Source organism: Chiloscyllium plagiosum, unplaced genomic scaffold (genome assembly GCF_037043375.1).
Source record: "Chiloscyllium plagiosum isolate Xiang-an unplaced genomic scaffold, Cpla_swu_hap1 HiC_scaffold_43, whole genome shotgun sequence".
NCBI lineage: Eukaryota > Metazoa > Chordata > Chondrichthyes > Orectolobiformes > Hemiscylliidae > Chiloscyllium > Chiloscyllium plagiosum.
Window position 1 is genome coordinate 17,923,830 of NW_028270181.1, and position 18,027 is coordinate 17,941,856.

At 39.1% G+C, this 18,027-nt stretch overlaps 1 protein-coding gene and 1 long non-coding RNA gene across 9 annotated transcripts in view; one reads left to right on the forward strand and one right to left on the reverse strand.

Moving 5' to 3' along the window:
- The window catches only part of LOC148137441 (uncharacterized), a 249,878-nt gene extending 244,666 nt beyond the window's left edge, over positions 1 to 5,212 (reverse strand). For 5 of the 7 annotated variants that reach the window (XR_015754214.1, XR_015754218.1, XR_015754219.1 and 2 more), the window contains exons 1-2: positions 4,596 to 4,971; positions 3,393 to 3,586 (exon numbers count right to left, since the gene is read on the reverse strand). This is a non-coding gene — a long non-coding RNA (uncharacterized LOC148137441). Of the gene's footprint in view, positions 1 to 3,392; positions 3,587 to 4,595; positions 4,972 to 5,001 lie in introns of those variants that run through there. The other 2 variants (XR_015754217.1, XR_015754216.1) reach the window with 2 other exon arrangements.
- Positions 5,213 to 5,444: 232 nt separating this feature from the next.
- The window catches only part of kat6b (K(lysine) acetyltransferase 6B), a 216,197-nt gene continuing 203,614 nt past the window's right edge, over positions 5,445 to 18,027 (forward strand). Inside the window, exons 1-2 of one of the 2 annotated variants that reach the window (XM_043678896.2) lie at positions 5,445 to 5,587; positions 6,394 to 7,331. In XM_043678896.2, the coding sequence (XP_043534831.2) occupies positions 6,708 to 7,331 (624 nt within the window). In that variant the 5' untranslated portion in view covers positions 5,445 to 5,587; positions 6,394 to 6,707. The other variant, XM_043678897.2, reaches the window with a different exon arrangement.

Genomic DNA, 18,027 nt, shown 5'->3' on the forward strand with positions numbered 1-18,027 from the left:
GTAACACAGGAAGGAATATTCAAACATAAGAGATTTCCATTTAGAATCACGGTTGCAGCTATGTAATTTCATTGGATCAGACTTTAAGTGGATTAGAAGAAGTCCAGTGTTACTTGGAGGATATTTTTGTCATGGGGAGAAACAAATGTCCCCAATTTAGACACTACTCTGCACAGACTTGAAGATTATGGCCTACGCATGAGGAAAGACAAATGTGACTTTTCTCAAATCTTCCATTGAATATTTTGGTCATGCCATTGATGCTAAGGGACTACACAAGTCACCTTCAAAAGTAAAAACCATAGTTGAAGCACAAGCACATAAAAATGTAAACCGAATGATTATTTTTGGACTTAGTGAATTACTATGGCAAATCTTGCAAGCATTCTCAAGCCTTTGCACAATTTATTATACCAAAACAAGAATTAGAAATGGGAAGATCATTCCACTACAGCTAAACAGATGTGTGTTAAATCAATTACACAAAGGTCACTGTTGCATTGTCAGAATGAAGTTGACAGTAAGAAGCTAATTTTGATGGCCAGGGCTTGAGTCCATAATTGATGGGAAGGTAGGAATATGTGCAGCTTGCACAGGAGTTTGTAATCTACCTCCATTAGTGCCATTACATTCATGTTACTGTCCTGAAAGGCCATGGCAAAGAATCCATATTAACTCTGCCAAATGTTTTGAAGAATGAATATTTTTCATAGTGGTTGACACAGATAGTCAAAGGTCCATGTATATGCATTCTATTACTCTCCTTGTAGGAGATCTCCAAGTCACACTGTATTGAGGACTCGGGTAAACTGACATTTGTATGTGATGTGAATGGCACAGCCATGGTTATTGCTATAGTGGCCGAAGGAAAACAAAAGCACGGAGAAATTGAGGAGGAAGAAATGCTTCCACAAAACCCAGAGCAGCAGCAACATCCAGCAGCTATTGACTAACCAGCTGGTCTCCTCAGATTATGGAGGCTCAGAGTCTATCATCTGTGATGTCATTTGCTCCACATAAGTGTTGCTGCAGATTGAGAATGTTGCAGGATATTGTTACAGTGTCACCTGCTGGAGTAGAACTTGTGACCGGAAGGGATGGGTGGTCAGCTTATCCAGATAGCTGTTGAGGTAGCAACTGTGCTAAATTTTTAAGCAACTGGCTGCTTCCAAGGATCTACTGGGAATTGTGCAGGTTCTCAATCATCAAATGTACCAAAGCTGTTACCATTGCAATTTGGGTCAAAACACATTCCTTCATCTTGTTTCCTTGTGATGAGGTCAGTACTCCAGCCAAGGAGTCACCTAATTAACATAGCTGGCGTCCTGTAAGCACAGGATGCTAGAGACTGTGCATACATTGCATTGAGAGCGCCATTTAATAGTACAACTGACTTTATCAACAGAAAAGTCAAGAAGGCTTCCATTCCATCAATGTCATTTGTGTATCATCAAGTCATCTGTCTATCATCAGTACCAAATCTTAAGAGTTTGTACCAGGTACCCTGGGAACTGTCATGATGTCTGTATCCTTGAAAACTCCCATATTCTTGCTTTGTTTCAAGGGACAAATGCCTCAGAAGAATGATTACTGTGAGACAAGAGATAAGCTCTGCAATTATGGCTGAAGATTCTGTTAATCACCTCCGAATGGCTGGATGTTGATGCTCCTCCAGGGCTTGTCAGACTAAGCATTGTTACAATGCAGCTCATTCTTTCATCAGTGCCATTGTGGAGCCCACAGTAAGCTTCCTGAAGATGAGATTCTGATGCTTGGATAGATCTGGGGCGAGGTGGGGGAAAGAGAGCCATGCAGTACACTCCAAACAGAGAGTGCTGCATAATCCCAGTTTGCTGTTTTCTGCATGATTGCAGCTAGTAAAGAAAGCACATGATAGGTAGTGACCTGGGAGAGGCAGCAGTCTTCTGAGAAGCAAAATGAGATTATTGAGCAAGAAAAGCATCATCTTTATCATGATAGAATGGCGCAGCAGCGGGCGCAACAAGCCAGACAGGACTTAATTAACACCCACTTCCAATAGAGTTGGGTGAGATCATCATTTAATGACTTTTAATTTGTTGTTGTTCAAAAGACAAGCAGACCCTGTTTATTCTCAGAAGTAAATGCAGTTTTTTGTTTGTTTTTTTTCTTTACTTTTCTTGATATTCAATAAAACTTAATGTTTTCAACTGTTGAAAGCTTCCAATATGCGATGCTTGCACATTGAAGAATAACAAAATGCTATGCCACACTGCACGTTGGGAAAAAAGTAGCACTCCCTTAGACAGGGTTCTAATTTGGTATGGCACTAAGGACTAGTGACCTGTGTAGCTTCATTCTACAATACAATATCCTTTTGTTGTCATGTGTACTCCATTGTAGGAGTACAGTGAAAAGCTTTTACAATGTCTGTCTTCTTATGGTGACATCTTAGATACAAGTACCCAGGTACAGTTCTTGGATACAACAGAGAAATAAAGGTAGTTGCATTACTTAAGAGTTAAAAAAAAAGTTTAAAATAGGACAACATTAAAGGGTTGACATTACAGTAAGGTTGGAAATTTAAAATAGGCATCACAGTGTAACTGAGTTGAGTGTGGTGCTGGAAAAGCACAGCAGGTCAGGCAGCATCCAAGGAGCAGGAAAATCGATGTTTCAAGTATAAGTCCTTCATCAGGGCTTATGCCCGAAACCTTGATTCTCCTGCACCTCGGATGCTGCCTGACCTGCTGTGCTTTTCGACTCTGATGTCCAGCATCTGCAGTCCTTTCTCCTTATTACAGCGTAACAGCTCAGCGCAGGGCCTCCACACATGGTGTGATCACCCAGGCCAGACCCTAGTCCAACAGCCATCCCAGACTGCTCCAAGTCCAGTCCACTGCTGCTGTTGTTGCAGATGTAGTTAGAATGGCAGACGATAATATAAAGTGGAAATATATTTATGAATGTGAGATTCAGTTTCCAATGAAGTGTCACTTTCCTCATAAGGTTTTCTTTTTCCTGTCCCTCCTAGTATGTGTATTGTGGAAGATTATTTGAGACTGGTAGTGTTTGACCTGGTGCACAGCTGGGCACTATCATAAGGTGTTGGTGGTGGAAGTCTAGCAAAGTCCTGGCAAATGTACCATAGATCCATCATGAGGTGAGTAATAGAGAATTGTGTGAAATAATTTGATACAGAAGTCCTTGACAAAACTGCCCAAAATTCACACCGCCAGTTTTCGGAAAAATTCAGCCCAATATCTCCCAAATAAATATTATTCCCACTTAATAACACTTTGGGATTCATGAACCTGAATAATATTTGGAAAAAAAACAGCTAAATAATATTTTTATACATATATATAAAATAACATTTCAGATGACTTTTGATTAATAAATGTAATCCATACCTATGATCTGGGCTGTCCTGATGTATTGAACAATAGTTTAACATCATCTTGTTGTTCATTCATGTACATTTTAGGTTCTCAGAACTATTCTTAATCCTTAATGTTCTGATATTTGATAACATTTGTGCATATATGACCATATTATCCATTTTGATTTGGAATTCCAAGCTGTGTTCTTATCACATTGGTTTGACCTTTGTAAAATAGTACTAAAAATGGTCATATTAAATTATCAAGGTTAGTTTACTCAGATAAATTTTTCAAAACACATTTTTGCCATAATTATGAATTGTTCAATTAGAGGTCATTATTAGCTCATTGACTGGCAAGAAAACAATACCCTCTATTTCAAAATATGGTGCAAGTGTACATAAAATAGATCTCAACTACAGTCAAAAGCAAAAAGGGAGTTGGAGAATCATCCTCGGAATTAACGATGGGCTATTTTGTGTTTTCAGTACCTCGCCTTGTGGTGTGTGTGCCATCTGTTATTAAGAAATTGAGACAGCTGGCATATAGCATGCGATCTGAGCCAGTAGGCAACCAGGTTTCAAGCCCCGTTTTACTGGGAGATTATCAAAAATTGTTCCAGGAGGAAAAGACGAATAAACATTCTCCCAACAACAAAAAAATAAGTAGGTATTAGGACAAAAAAAACTAGGTAATTGCTACAGTAGGAGGTCAGGGTCCTAAGCTGTGGGCATGAGGACAAAATAAAACAGGAGAGCTGGAGGGCCAGGTTCTTAAGGAGTACATATCAAAATGACAAAAGAAAACTGGAGAACAGGGTCCAAGGTGGCAGGCTGCTGAGTGGAAAACTGCAGCAACGCCAAACAAGAGAAGCATGCGGACACAACTGGCGGGGGTTGGCATTGGGCACTAGCTGTTGGTGGCGCGCACGCAGATGATTAACCTTTAGGAGTTGGTGGTTATAAGGCGGCTGCGGGAGAGCCTGTCTCGTGAGCGGCAGTTAGCAGCCTCTTGACCCCCCCGAACCTCCTCCGCCCGTGGTTAACGAGCGAACGTTGGACGTTATATTTTTTTCCGGGGGGGGGGGGGGGAGGAGAAGTAGACTGAGAACTGAGCACCTTCCAGAAAATTCCAACTGAGACAGATTAGATACCTTTTCTTCACAAGTTATTTTCAAAAGGGTAGAAAAGCTCAAAATAAGCACAAATAAGATGTAGTTAGAAAAGAACTTGCCTTTTCCGGGTGTTTTTCAAAATAAAATACTATAAATCTAAGCGCCATGTTGCTTCCTTTTGGAGATTATTTTTTAAAAAGAACGTAGAAACTTGCCGCTCGCGCAGCTCGCAATCCTGTTTGAATTTTCAAAAACAGCGCGAGCAGAGCACCCGACAAGCCTCCTCTGATAAATATTAATTTGCAAGGAAAGGGAGGGCGAAAAATTGTGAAATGGCCCACTTTGTTGTCTTTTCCCCTTTGCATTAAGCAATACAGGGTGGTTGCTGGTATCAGTGAGGGCAGCACTGCATTAGACACTGATCCAAATGGTTCATCCAAAATCGATCTATAGTTTGACGGATAGTATGCGAAAATAATACAAATATGGGAGGGTGCGTTTAAAACGACCGCCGTCGATACCTACCTTGATGGGCACTTTTCGAATAAATAAGGAACGTCGTGTTTAGTTATCGACTAGTGAAGGACTCAAAAATAGTTTTAATTTCGGTCACTGTTCTGATAAACTTGACAGCTACTCAGTTGCAGCAATTGCAACCTGGTGGAGGAAAACAAAATTGATTGAAGCTGTGTGACAGACCGAGGAGAGAGAGGACGAAATAAATGTGGGAGGTAGCGCGTTAAACTTAAAATTTAGCTCCGGCTTTGCCCAGTGCGCAAATGACATAAATACTGTGGGGCAACCGAACCTGTTTGAAATGGGGAGGGGCAGGTGGAAAGGGTGCTAGTGTTGATTGACAGGGCCACCGCCCAATCATGATACGCTATGGTGCGTGCTGCTGGTGAATGGTGGGGATTCTGGCCAATGGTCGAGTTACAGAGGCGGGACTTCCAGGCTGGTGTTAGGTTGCGCGCTAGGGTATAATGGGACTCCATTCGGCTGTAATCAGTGTCATGTCGCTTTCATGTAAACTCCGGTGTTCAAACATTGGAACAAAATGGCGTCTGCTCTGCTAGGTATCAGCCGATTCTGCGCTCAAGTGTGAAGCAAGGTGCGTGATCTGTTTTTCCAAACCTGTTTTGTTTCGAAGCAAAACCTTTATAGAGCAACAGAGACCTCTGCATTGTGTGCTCCCCGAAGAGAATAATGCGGAAGGCTATCGACTGCTGTGATCATGGTTAATGATGAGATGTCTTTTATATATAAAAAAGGGATTCTCATTGGGCTTTAACGCAGTGGTTCTCCAGCAATTCCTGGTGTGACCCTGAATGCTGATGATGCGGTATTGAGACCGATTCAGACAGACAGGATGCTGCTGCCAGCAGGTCGAGGACTTTAAATGATTGCAGAGCATTGGTCACCAGTGGATCGTGCATTTGTTGATGACGATTATATCTGCATTTTCTTTTTTTAAAAAAAAGCTCCTTAGCAGAAGAAAGCAAGAAACGCGGCGTGAGTTAAAGTCACTGTTAAATAAAATGGATAGGAGAGAAAACAACGCTTTCGAAAGTTGCTCCCCTGAAAATATATCACTGAGACGTGATGCAACCGAGTTTTTCCTACTTTATTGATTTTTGTTGTCGAACGGGAATGAGATATCATCTATATATTTGTACCACGATTCACGGCGAGATTGGGAGAACTTGCAATATTGCACGTGTATTTACAATGGTGACATCCTGATGTAAACATGAGGAATTTGAAATTGGCAATCTGAACAAACTGATCATAACATGCAGATGTATACTACATTTTATTATAGCGAATAAGTTCCTGGTTTTGTGGGATTTTTTTTTCTCTGACTGCAGTGTATTTTACAGAGGACGTGTTTGACATTGTTTACCTTTTGCCTTTCAGGGCTCATTCTTACATTTACAACCAGTCCACGGGGGAGTCTTTTGGAAACCTGTTGGTTCAATCTTCTGAAGATTATCTTGTTTATCTACTGTCTTGAAAGGCTAATTGGGCTCAGTGCAGTTTTGATGGATAGTTTTGACTCGCAAACATGTTACAAGTGCTGAAGTTAAGGCATGGTGTAGTCCTCACTTCAAAGAATTCTTTATTTTCTCAGGTAGGCCTTTCAGTACCTGGCATGGGATTGTTCAAACACATGGAAGAGGAGTAATTTCTATGCCTATCATTGGGATTGAACAACATATGAATGGTCAACCATGGTAAAGCTTGCAAACCCACTATACACTGAATGGATTCTAGAAGCTATTCAGAAAGTGAAAAAGCAAAAGCAAAGGCCATCAGAGGAGAGGATTTGCCATGCAGTGTCCTCTTCACATGGATTGGATAGGAAGACTGTCCTAGAACAGTTGGAACTTAGTGTGAAAGATGGTACTATACTTAAAGTTACAAATAAGGGGCTTTCATCATACAAGGATCCAGAGAAACCTGGACGCTTTGCATCCATTAAGCCGTGCAATCTTTCAAAATCCACGCAAGGATGTACATCGAGAAACTGCATTGACATTGTTAATGTGGACTGGAATAAAATACTCAAGAGAGCAGTTGAAGGATTGGCAGAACCAAATGGTTCGTCACTCAAGAACATAGAGAAATATTTGAGAAGCCAAAGCGATTTGGCTACTATTACCAGCAGTTCCACGTTTCAGCAGAGGCTTAGACTAGCTACCAAACGTGCCGTAAATAATGGGAGAATATTAAAGGATGGACCTCTTTACAGAGTGAATTATGGAAATGCAGGAGGTAGGGGAGCCACAAAATACAATAATTCTTCCCCTTCATCTCTCCTACCAGTTACCCATCTTCCTCATGAAAAAGAAAAGGTAAGTTTACAACTGATATATCAATGGATAAAAGAAAATTCATGCCAAACATCCTGAAATGTTTAATTATTTAATTTTGGACGATTAATGAAGTGTTGATATTAAGAAATGGATTTATTAAACTGTCAATTTTAAGGGAACTGTTTGGAGTGAAATTAACGATTTTGACAAGTGAAACAAATTGCAAAGCTATTTGAACATGCAAAATTGTATTTATAATTCAGGTAAAGTTATGTAATAAAAAGTTGAGCCAGGCTCAATGGGTTGATGTCATACCCTTGGAATAGGGAACTTCTTGGTAATGGTGAATCCTTGAAATAGCAGCTTACTCAATAATATAAGATTCAACCCTTGAATAATGATGTAATGATCTCAGTGATGACGCTGAGATCTAAAGAGGCATTTAATAGATTATGTTTAAATGATCTGATCAAGTGTGGAGGGTGCATTAATCACTTTAAGCTCCTACAGAAGTAGTCTTCTCTGTGTACCTAAGAGGACTATGACTAATTATAATTGGTTGTTTGCTGCTTTCACCTATTCTGACATGATGTGTGAAGGCCCTGAAGGTCAAATGTTAAGTATGCCCCAAATGAGTATAGTGATCTTGTATTTCACTATCTTTCCTCGTTGTGGACTATTCTAGCTTCAGATTGCTTTGTTATCAGTGGAGAAGAGAGGGGAAGAACTTAGAATTATATTCGTGCATGTTAGAATCTCTAACTGAAAGTGTTTTCCAACTAATAATATACTGTACTTTTGAATGGAATCGCTGTCATAACATTGGAAGTTATGGCAAGTAGTTTATTCACAGCAAGGAGCACTAACAACACTCTGATCAATTATCAACTAAATTCTATTTGTGTTGGTTCAGGAATAAGTATCAGCCAAGACTAGGAGAATACTCCTGGTCAAGCTACATATAGTTTTACTTTTCACAAGTGTATTTTTCCAAGTGTAAGAACTGTAATATAACCAAAAACAACAACAGTATTTGCCAGTAACATACTACAGATAGTAACGAGATTAACAGCTAGCCAGTCTGGACTTTTGGAAGCATTAGTCAAGGAATTGGCAGGGTAGGTATTTACATTTATTTTTAAAGGGCTATTTGTAAGGGCAACAGTCAGAGTCCCAGGTAGAAGACAAAATAATTGGAAACTTGATCAGAAATGGTGAATGTATAGACCTTTTACTATTATCTTTGTTTTATATAATAGTTTGGAAATTATTTGCCACTGTTTAATGGAAGAAGTATAGAAGATTGGTGAACAGACACCAAACAGAAAGTCAGGATTAAAAAATGCATTTAAATTGTCAGCCTATGACCATTGGAATCCCACAAGGATGTTTGCTATTTACACTTTATTAATGACTTGGATACATTACTCGCTGTCTCTTTTATCTAAGATGCTGACAATCTAAATGGGATTGCAAGCTGTGAGGAGGATGCTGATGCTACAGAGACATTTAGATTGTCAACCACTCACTTAACCAATGTGGAGTATAATGTGGGGAAGTGTGAGGTTATTTACTTTTGGGTTATAAGAACAACAAAGCAGATTTTTTTTTAGAAAAGATATGAAACTTGTAAACTTTCAGTGAGATCTGTATGTTTTCCTGCAAAAAGGTTAGCATATAGGTACCACAAGCAGTAAGGACATGCTGGCTTTTATTACAGGGGACTTGTTACAGTTTTACGGAGTTCTGGTCAGAATTCATTAGCAGGGATACTGTGCAATTTTATGTCTGTATGTAAGAAAGGATATATTTCAATTGGAGGCAATGTAGTGAAATTTAATTGTTTTGGTCCCTACAATGAGAAGCTGAATAAACTAGATCTATAATTTTAGGAGTTTAGAATAACGAGAAGTGATGATCGCATTGAAACATTTATGTTCTGAAAGGACTTGACAGGAGGTCAGTAGATATTGAAATGTTAATTCCTTTGGCTGGGAAATCTAGATCAATGACGTGGTTTAGGACAAGGGCCCGATCATTTAAGAATGAGCTGAAGAGATGTCTCTTTACAGTTGTGAATTGTTTGGTATTGTGTACACCAGAGAGCTGTGGATACTTGATCTTTGAATAAATGTTTAAGGCTGAGATAGACTGTTCCCTGAGTTGCCAAAAATCACAATGATTTTACAGTGAATGGAAAAGTGGAGTTGAAGCTCCAAATCACCCATGATCACATTGTATGGCTGTGCAAGCTCAACGTGCTGTAAGGTCAAGAATAAATTGAATAAAACAAGTTGAAACAGTCCATTTATTATTCATTTGTAAGCTTCTAGATGCATTATCATATTAAAACAACTGTTGGAAAAAATGAAGAATTTCACTTCTTAATTCTAACTATGTAATGCCCCATAACAAGCTTCTCAAACTTCCTCCACCTCAAACTTTCTTCATTTGCTCACTCAGTCCATTTGCTGCTGAATTCCTCACCTGCTCTATTATCAGAAATAGCAGCTTACCTGTTGCTATCTCCCATTAGGCTTATCCTTGTGTAACTGTTTGTTCCTGTTCCCCTTTTGCACCACCTGTCTTGTGCCATTACTGATTGCTATTCCTTCAGCCACTGAGGTATTTCTGTTTATGCTTGTGAGAACTGTCTTGGGATATTTTCAACAATAACAACTTGTATATATCCAGCATGTTTAACGAAATAAATCATTCCAAGTAGCTTCACTGGACCATTATAAAAAAAGTCACAAAAGCAGACATTTAGGTCAGATGATGTAAACCTAAGTGAAAGAGGCTTTGAAAGAGTGCCTTTAAGTAAAAGAGAAGTAGAAGGAACTTGAGGACTAGGAAACTGAAGCCATGGCTGTCTGTGATGTGCATCTCTGATTTTGCCAAAGAGACCAGAATGAAAAGAATGTAGATGTCCTGGAGTGCTGAAAAGGTTACAGATTGGGTGGTGTGCGACCATGAAGATGTATGAAAATGAGGATGAGAATTTTAAAATCAAAATGTTGCTTGACCAAGACCCAGTGTGTGTTAGCAAGCACAGTGCAGATAGTTGAACAAGATTTGGTGCAGATTATGACCGGAGCAGTGAAGTTTTGAATGGCCCAAGGTTTATTGAGTGTAGTAAATGTAGTCAAGTCTTTTGGAATCAAACGTGACATCAAGACTGCAAACAGACTTGCTTAATCTCAAACTTGACAAGGTTAGGGATGGACTCAGTAATTCGGGAACAAAGTTTGGAGTAGGGACTGAAACAATGGCTTCATTCTTAATATTTAAATAGAGGGAATTTCAGTTCATCCAGTATTGGATGTCTGATCAGCAGTGTGATAATTTCATCAACAGTGGAAGAGTTACGGGTGGCACAGTGGTTAGCACTGCTGCCTCACAGTGCCAGAGACCCAGGTTCAATTCCCGCCTCAGGCAACTGTCTGTGTGGAGTTTGCACCTTCTCCCTGTGTCTGCGTGGGTTTCCTCCGGGTGCTCCGGTTTCGAAAAATGTGCAAATTAGGTGAATTGGCCATGCTAAATTGCCCGTAGTGTTAGGTGAAGGGGTAAATGTAGTAGAATGGGTCTGGGTGGGTTGATCTTCGCAGGGTCGGTGTGGACTTGTTGGGCCGAAGGGCCTGTTTCCACACTGTAAGTAATCTAATATAATCTACAAGTGGGGGGGGTGGTGAGGTAGATTTGGGTATGATCCACATACATAAAAATTAAAGCTGACCTTTCACATTAATTACTGAGGGCCAGCATGTAAATAAAAGACCCAGGAGAGATTCTTGGGGATTCCAGAAATGACAGTGAAGAGGCATTGGAGATGGTTAATGTGATTAACTGTGTCAAAAACTGCAGACAGGCTGAGAAGTATAAGGAGGGAAAGTGTGACGAAATTGAAATGAGGAAGTATATCATTACAGAGAGCTATTTTAGTACTGTGACAGGCTGAAATGTTTATGTTTAAATTTGCCCAATTAGTACTGGGAAAGATGGACAAAGATTAGCGAGGCAACAATACTTCAAAGGGCTTTGGAGACGAAAGGGAGGTTGAAGATGGGCTGGTAATTTGCAAAGACGATAGAGTTGAGGGATTTTTCCTTAAGGAAGGGGTGGTGATAGTGATGAAATCAAGGAAAGAATGGTAACACCTGAAGAGAGAGAGAGAGAGAAAACCGTTTACAATAACAGTAACATGGGGACTAGGAAGTAAGTTGGTGTTGGAGGTGAAATAGAATTGAGGGAGGAGAAAGTAAACACTGTAGATAGAATGTGCTTCGAGACAGTAGAGGGAAGGTGAGAGAGAAACGGGAGGAAGATTAAATTTAGGGTTAGGGCAGAGGAATATCATGGAAGTTTTTAGCCAGGTGAGCTAATGGTAGACATGATCAGGTATATCCTTGAACCTCGTGGGTAGCTAGGGAAGTGATTGTTGTGCCCCTTGCTGAGATATTTGTGTCATTGGTTTATATAATCATGAGGGGCCTGGATAGGGTGAATAGCCATGTTTTTTTTCCAGGGTAGGGGAGTCCATAACTTAGGGGTGTAGATTTATGGTGAGAGGAGAAAGATATAAAAGGGACTTGAGATGCAACTTTTTCATGCAGAGGATGATACATGAATGGAATGTATTGCCAGAGGAAGTAGTGAAGATAAATATAATTACAACATTTAAAAAGCATCTGGATAGGTACATCAATAGCTTCAGCGGAATTTGGTCCAAATGCTAGCAAATGGGACTAAATTAATTTAGGATATATGGTCGATGTAGACAAGTTGGACTGAAGGTCCATGCTGCACAACTTTATGACTCTATGATATCAGAAAGGCAGCTGATTGATAGTCTTGATCTTAGTGACAAATATTTACGAAGTCCTTGCACCTTGGGGGAAAAAGGTTAAAGAAGGTAGTTTGCAGAAGAGAAAAGAAGCTTGTGATTGTCTTTGCAGCCAAGGTTGGTGCTTGAACCAGTGAACAGTTTTAGTAGACAAGAACAATACCAAATTGAGCTTATTTTGTCCAACCATATCTGCTGGTGGGTGACTAAATCCGTTATCTGCCATTTCTTTCCAAAAGTGCTTTGCATGGACTTGCTTGGGAGCTGAAATGAGGCATGTCTAAGGGAAGAGGGCACACTGAGAAAGTAATTATTTTACTGGGGACTGTGATATCAAAGGTGTAGGTTAGGGTAAAGTTGAGCAAATCTGCAATAACTGCAGAAATATCGTGCTGAACAGAAAGCCAAAGGCCAGATTTTGAATGTGTTTGTATTGAAATGAGGAATGGTTTGTTTTGCATTTCTGGGTACAAAGGAGGGTGGGCTGGGTGTCGGTGAGGGAAGTGGGGGTGAGTGACATATGAAAGAGATCAGAAGTGGTCTTGCCCGTAATCGTTACAACAGGATTTATAAGAGCATATGAAGACAATTTCAATGTGCAGCCATGAATAAGAGTTGTAGAATGACTTGGAGGCAGGTTTCAGGGGCAGTGAGAGAACAGTGAGCTTTAAAGAGTTAAATTGAGGTGAATTCAAAATCAGGAGTAAATGGGAAACTGGAATTGAAGCTTCAATCAAAGTGTTAAGTGGTGGAACAGGCTCCATGGGTTGAATGGCCTAATTTAACTCTTTACACTCATGTTTGGAGCACAAAAGAGAAAAGCATTTGGTGCAGGCTAAGAGAAAAGCAGTGAAGATATTTTGGTGAAAAAATGTTTGTGGTATGGTGGCCAGCAAAGAACAGTTACTTTAGAGTGAGAAGTATGGAACAAGGTGAGATGCCTTTCCTATATTGAAGCCACTATATAAATTCAATTTATCATTATAAAACTACTAATGTTCCAATTGTTGAAACCATTGCATTGTAATATTCCATATTTTAGAGGTGAGCCTTAATTTCCTTCCTTAACGTTGTTCTCTAATGGAATATTCAGTGTGACAGCCACTTATTATCTTGTCTTTAATGACTGTTGTTCTGAACTGATGCAGAACTTTTATTTCTAGATTAAATTAGGAAAATGTACTTTTCTAAGTTACCATGGGACAATTATACAAGATGTGGAGTTTTAATGCTGCTTTATAAATAATTTTTGGTATTTCAAACCTGATAGTTTTTTTTTAGACAGTAATGCTGAATATTTCAGATGTTTTTGATCATATATTGTTTTCTCTTACTCAGAGTATTTTTAAATCAGTAGTTCAGAATTCTGACCAATTTCTGATTTGTTCTGAGCCTGCAGTAAGATTCAAAACAATAGTGGTGGGAATCCGACTTTATTGATTACCTGGAAAAGCTACATGGAGTCTATATCAGGCATTTATTGATTTGGAGATATACAGTTTTATTTTGTCAGTGAGATTATCACAGGTATTGAAATGAATACTCACCATTTGTGTCATTGATAAAATGTTGGAATTTATTATTAAGAGGGTAACAGCATGATATTTAGAAAATCATAACATAATCAGGCAGAGTCAACTGCCTAATGGTTAAATGGAGGGGAACTTGTATTTGACAAGTAGGGTGGTTAAAGAGTAGCTAGTATATGTATTTTTATACAGGTTCCAAAACGAGTCAGAAATTCTCATAATTCTTAACCTGCTGATTTAAAATAAATGCATTTTATTTGGACTTCTGGAAATCATTTGATAATTTGCTATATGGTAATTGAGGTGCTATAATAGCATCATTAGACAATAAATTGGATAACTAACAGGTAAACAGAGTAGGGATAAATGGGTCTTGTACACATGGCAAGCTATAACTAATGATGTGCTGCAGGGATCAGTGTTGGCACCTGAAATATTCTATAGTATAATCTATGTTAATGACTTGGATGGAACCATGGAAAGGTTATGGCACAGAAATGGCTATCGTTTAAACAACGTTAGAGGAGTAAAAAAAACTAGCTGCCCCTTTTAATCCCAACTTCTAGCACCTACTCCATAGCCTTGCAGGACTTTAGATATAGATCTGGATATCTTTGTAAACAAGTTGAGGATTTCTGCCTCCACCACCAAACTGGGCTGCAAATTCACCTCATCCATCATTCATTGGTTGAAAACCTTTTCCCTCATATCCCATTTAATCTTTCCACCATAAGATCTGTGCTGTCTAGTAATTGGCCTCTACACTAGGAGAAACCGTTCTTTCTTGATTTAAATCTTATTAAATCTTTAACAATTTTGTATGCCTGACTTAAGGTAACCCTCAGTCTCCCCTTTTGTTCTAAGGAAAACAACCCTAGCTGTCCTATCTTTCCTGTAATGGGGTAACCAAAACTGTACATGAATTTCCAGCTGTGGCCGAACCAACGTTTTGTGGGGTTCCAGCATTACATCCATGCTTACATCTTGCCCAGTAAAGGAAGGCATTTCATATGCTCTCTTTACCTACCAGTCCTGCTATCTTCAAAGTCCTTCAGACATGTACTCCGAGGCCTCTCACTTCCTCAACATGTCTCAATACCCTCTTTTTTTTTTAAAGTATTCCCTCACTTTGGTGAAGATAAACAAACACATTTCTCTGAATTGAACTACACTTTTCTGCCCATTTATGATGATTGAAACAATAGCGATCCCTTTCACTATTGACTACGTGGCCAATATTTTTGACATCTGCAAATTTTCCAGTTATATCTTCAATATTTAGATTATTAGCACATACAACAAATACTGAGCCCTTTGGAATGCTGTTGCAAACCACTTTTCATTTGCAAAAACATCCATTTACCATTACCCTTCCTATCGCTGAGCCAAATTTCAATCCAAATTTTGAGCTACATTTTCCTGCATCCCATGGAATTTTATTTTCTGATCTGTCTGCAGTGCGGACCTTGTCAATTTTTTTTAGTTCGTGGGTGTGATGCGGTTTATTGCCCATCCCTGACTTTTTTCAGAGGGCGGTTAAGAGTAAAGTACACTGCTGTGTATCTGGAGACCTATCTCAGCCAGACTGGTTAAGAATGGCAGATTTCCTTCCCCAAGGACGTTAGTGAAGCAGATGTTTCTTTCATGACAGTCAACAGTGATCACATGGTAGCCATTAGGCTGGTCTTTTTTCATAAATTCCAGATTTTTGAAAACTTTGAATGCAAATGTTACCTTTGGCAATGATGAGATTGAACGCTTAGCCCCAGAACATCAATCTGGGTTTCAGGATTACCAGTCCAGTGGCATTACCACTATGCCAATACCTCCCTTTGCTTTATTAAAGTCTATGTAGATAACATCCACTACACTATCCTCATCAATTTTCCTTGTTATTTCCTTAAACAAGCCAATTAAATTAGCAAGACCTTTCCTTAACAAAAATGACTATTCCTGATTAATCTGTATATTTCTAAGTGACAGTTTCTCCTATCTTTCTTTTGGCCTACCTCTCGCACCCTTTTTAAACCCTTTTTGGTATAATATTTGCAGACCTCCAATCCTCTAGTACCTTGTCTTTATCTAGTGAGCATTGAAAAATGAATTTAATGAGCATTTGTTGTTTTCTTCTGTTTTCCTTTTAACAGCCTAGGATACAACCTATCCAGCTCTGGTAATTTATTTATTTTCAGAGATGTCAGTCCCTTCAGTACTTGCTCTTGCATTATGCTTATTGTATCTAATATATCAAAGTCTTCTTTAATGAAAGTGTCTGCATCATTCCTCTCCTCTATGAAGACTGAGATTAAGAACCCAGCCCACATTTTCCATATCTATGCAAGTTACCTGTATATAATTGATGATAGGTTCTACCCTTTCCTGTGTTATCTTCTTGTTCTTAATTTTACTGAGATGAAACCTCTTTTAGCTTTTTATTTTTAACTGCCAATTTTTTTTTCCCATCTCTTTGCGTTCCTAAATTCCTTTTTTAACTTCTCCCGGTACTTTCTACACTCCTTGAATCATTTTACAGTATTAAGTGTTTTTCAACTGTGTTGAGCTTTCTTTTTCTGCTTTATTATACCCTGCACTGGATAACTTTTTTCTTTGTACGAACATGTTTGCATGGTGCTGGATAATCTCGTTTTGAATGTCTCCAGCTGATTTCTCACTGACCTTTCCTTCGAGAAGTTGCATTCAGTCTGCATTTGCAAGACCACCTCTCTACTTCAAAAAGTTGTCTTCCCCAGTTTACAACTTTTACTCCTGTACTATTTTTGTCCTTTTTCCATAATGATGCTGATTCTAGCTTTTTTAGGGTCATTATCTCAAAAATGGTTACCGACTGCTATTTCGTTCAGTTGTGTTGCTTGATTTCATAAAACCAATCTAGAATTGCACCCACTCTTGTTGGACTTATGTGCTTGTTAAATAAGTTCTCTGGAATGCTGTTCAAGGACATTATGATCTCTGTGCCTTTCGCACTCTTCATATCCCAGTTGATATCAGGGTAGTTGAAGACTGCAACTATTATTCTGCTTCTGGCAGTCAGAAACTTGTCAACATATTTGCTCCTCCATTTCCCTCGTACTATTTGGGGGTGCCCTATAGTACACTTCTAGTGATGTGGCTGCCACATTTGTTTGAGCTGAAACCATGTATTCCCATGTAATGATTCATTTAGTACACCATACTCACAAATGTAATTGATCCCTTCACCAATAATGCTCCTTCTTAATCCTCCTTTCTATCCTCCGTATGCAGGAGTGTTGAGCTGCCATTTCTGCCTTTTACAAGCAAGTTTGTGTTATTGCAATGATATCACGCTTCTATATATCAATCTGTGCCCTCAACTGATTGGCTTTACTTGCTATATCCTTGCATTTGTGTGTATATTTTTTAACACTGCCAATTTCCTGTGCCAAACACTTTTTAACCTTTGCTTTCATCATTCAGAGCCACTTGCCTAATTTTCTGTCTCCCGTTCCCTGCTGTGGATTTGTCCAATCTGAATTTGCCCTGTACTCCCCATACTTCTGGCAATCTATTTTAAACTCTCCCCAACAATATGGGCAAATGTTGCAAGAATATTCATCCCAATCCTGTTCAGTTTGAGACCATCTGACTTGTGTTTGTGTCACCTTCTGCAGAACTTGTTACAATGCCTCAGGAATTTGATGCCCTTCCTCCTACACTGGCTTTCCAGCCATATATTTAGTTGATGAAGGGACTGTTTGTACTGTAATCAAATTTGCTGATAATAAAAAAAAGTTTGGTAATCTCCTCACAATCTATCAAAAAGGTATAAATAAGTTGAGTGGGGAAAGAAATGGAAGATGGAGTGGTGAGAGACCGCGTACGGGGATTTGAATGTCATTTTCTATGATCACGAAAAGATCTGTAACTAATTAAGAAGGCAAGTGAAATGGTGGCCGTTATTGTAAGACAAATCAAGTATGAGCTGGGAAGACCTGACCATTAGACAGACAACATAGTCATCTAGGGTACCAGGTTGTAAAAACTGCAAAATTCACCAATTTGAATGCCAAGTAAATAGAGAAAATTTTATTCTACTTGCAGAATAAAAAGATTCTATTCTGGGCTTCTAATTTTTCTCAATATTATGTGTTGCGCATGCGTGACTGCACTTAACGATAAGGTCTGAGCGAGTGTTGCTGAGCAAAGAGACCTTGAAGTACAGGTTCATACTCCTTGAAAATCGAGTCGCAGGTAGATCGGATAGTGAAGAAGGTGTTTGGTATGCTTTCCTTTATTGGTCAGAGTATTGAGTACAGTGGTTGGAAGGTCTTGTTGCAGTTGTACAGGACATTGGTTAGGCCACCTTTGGAATATTGCGTGCAAT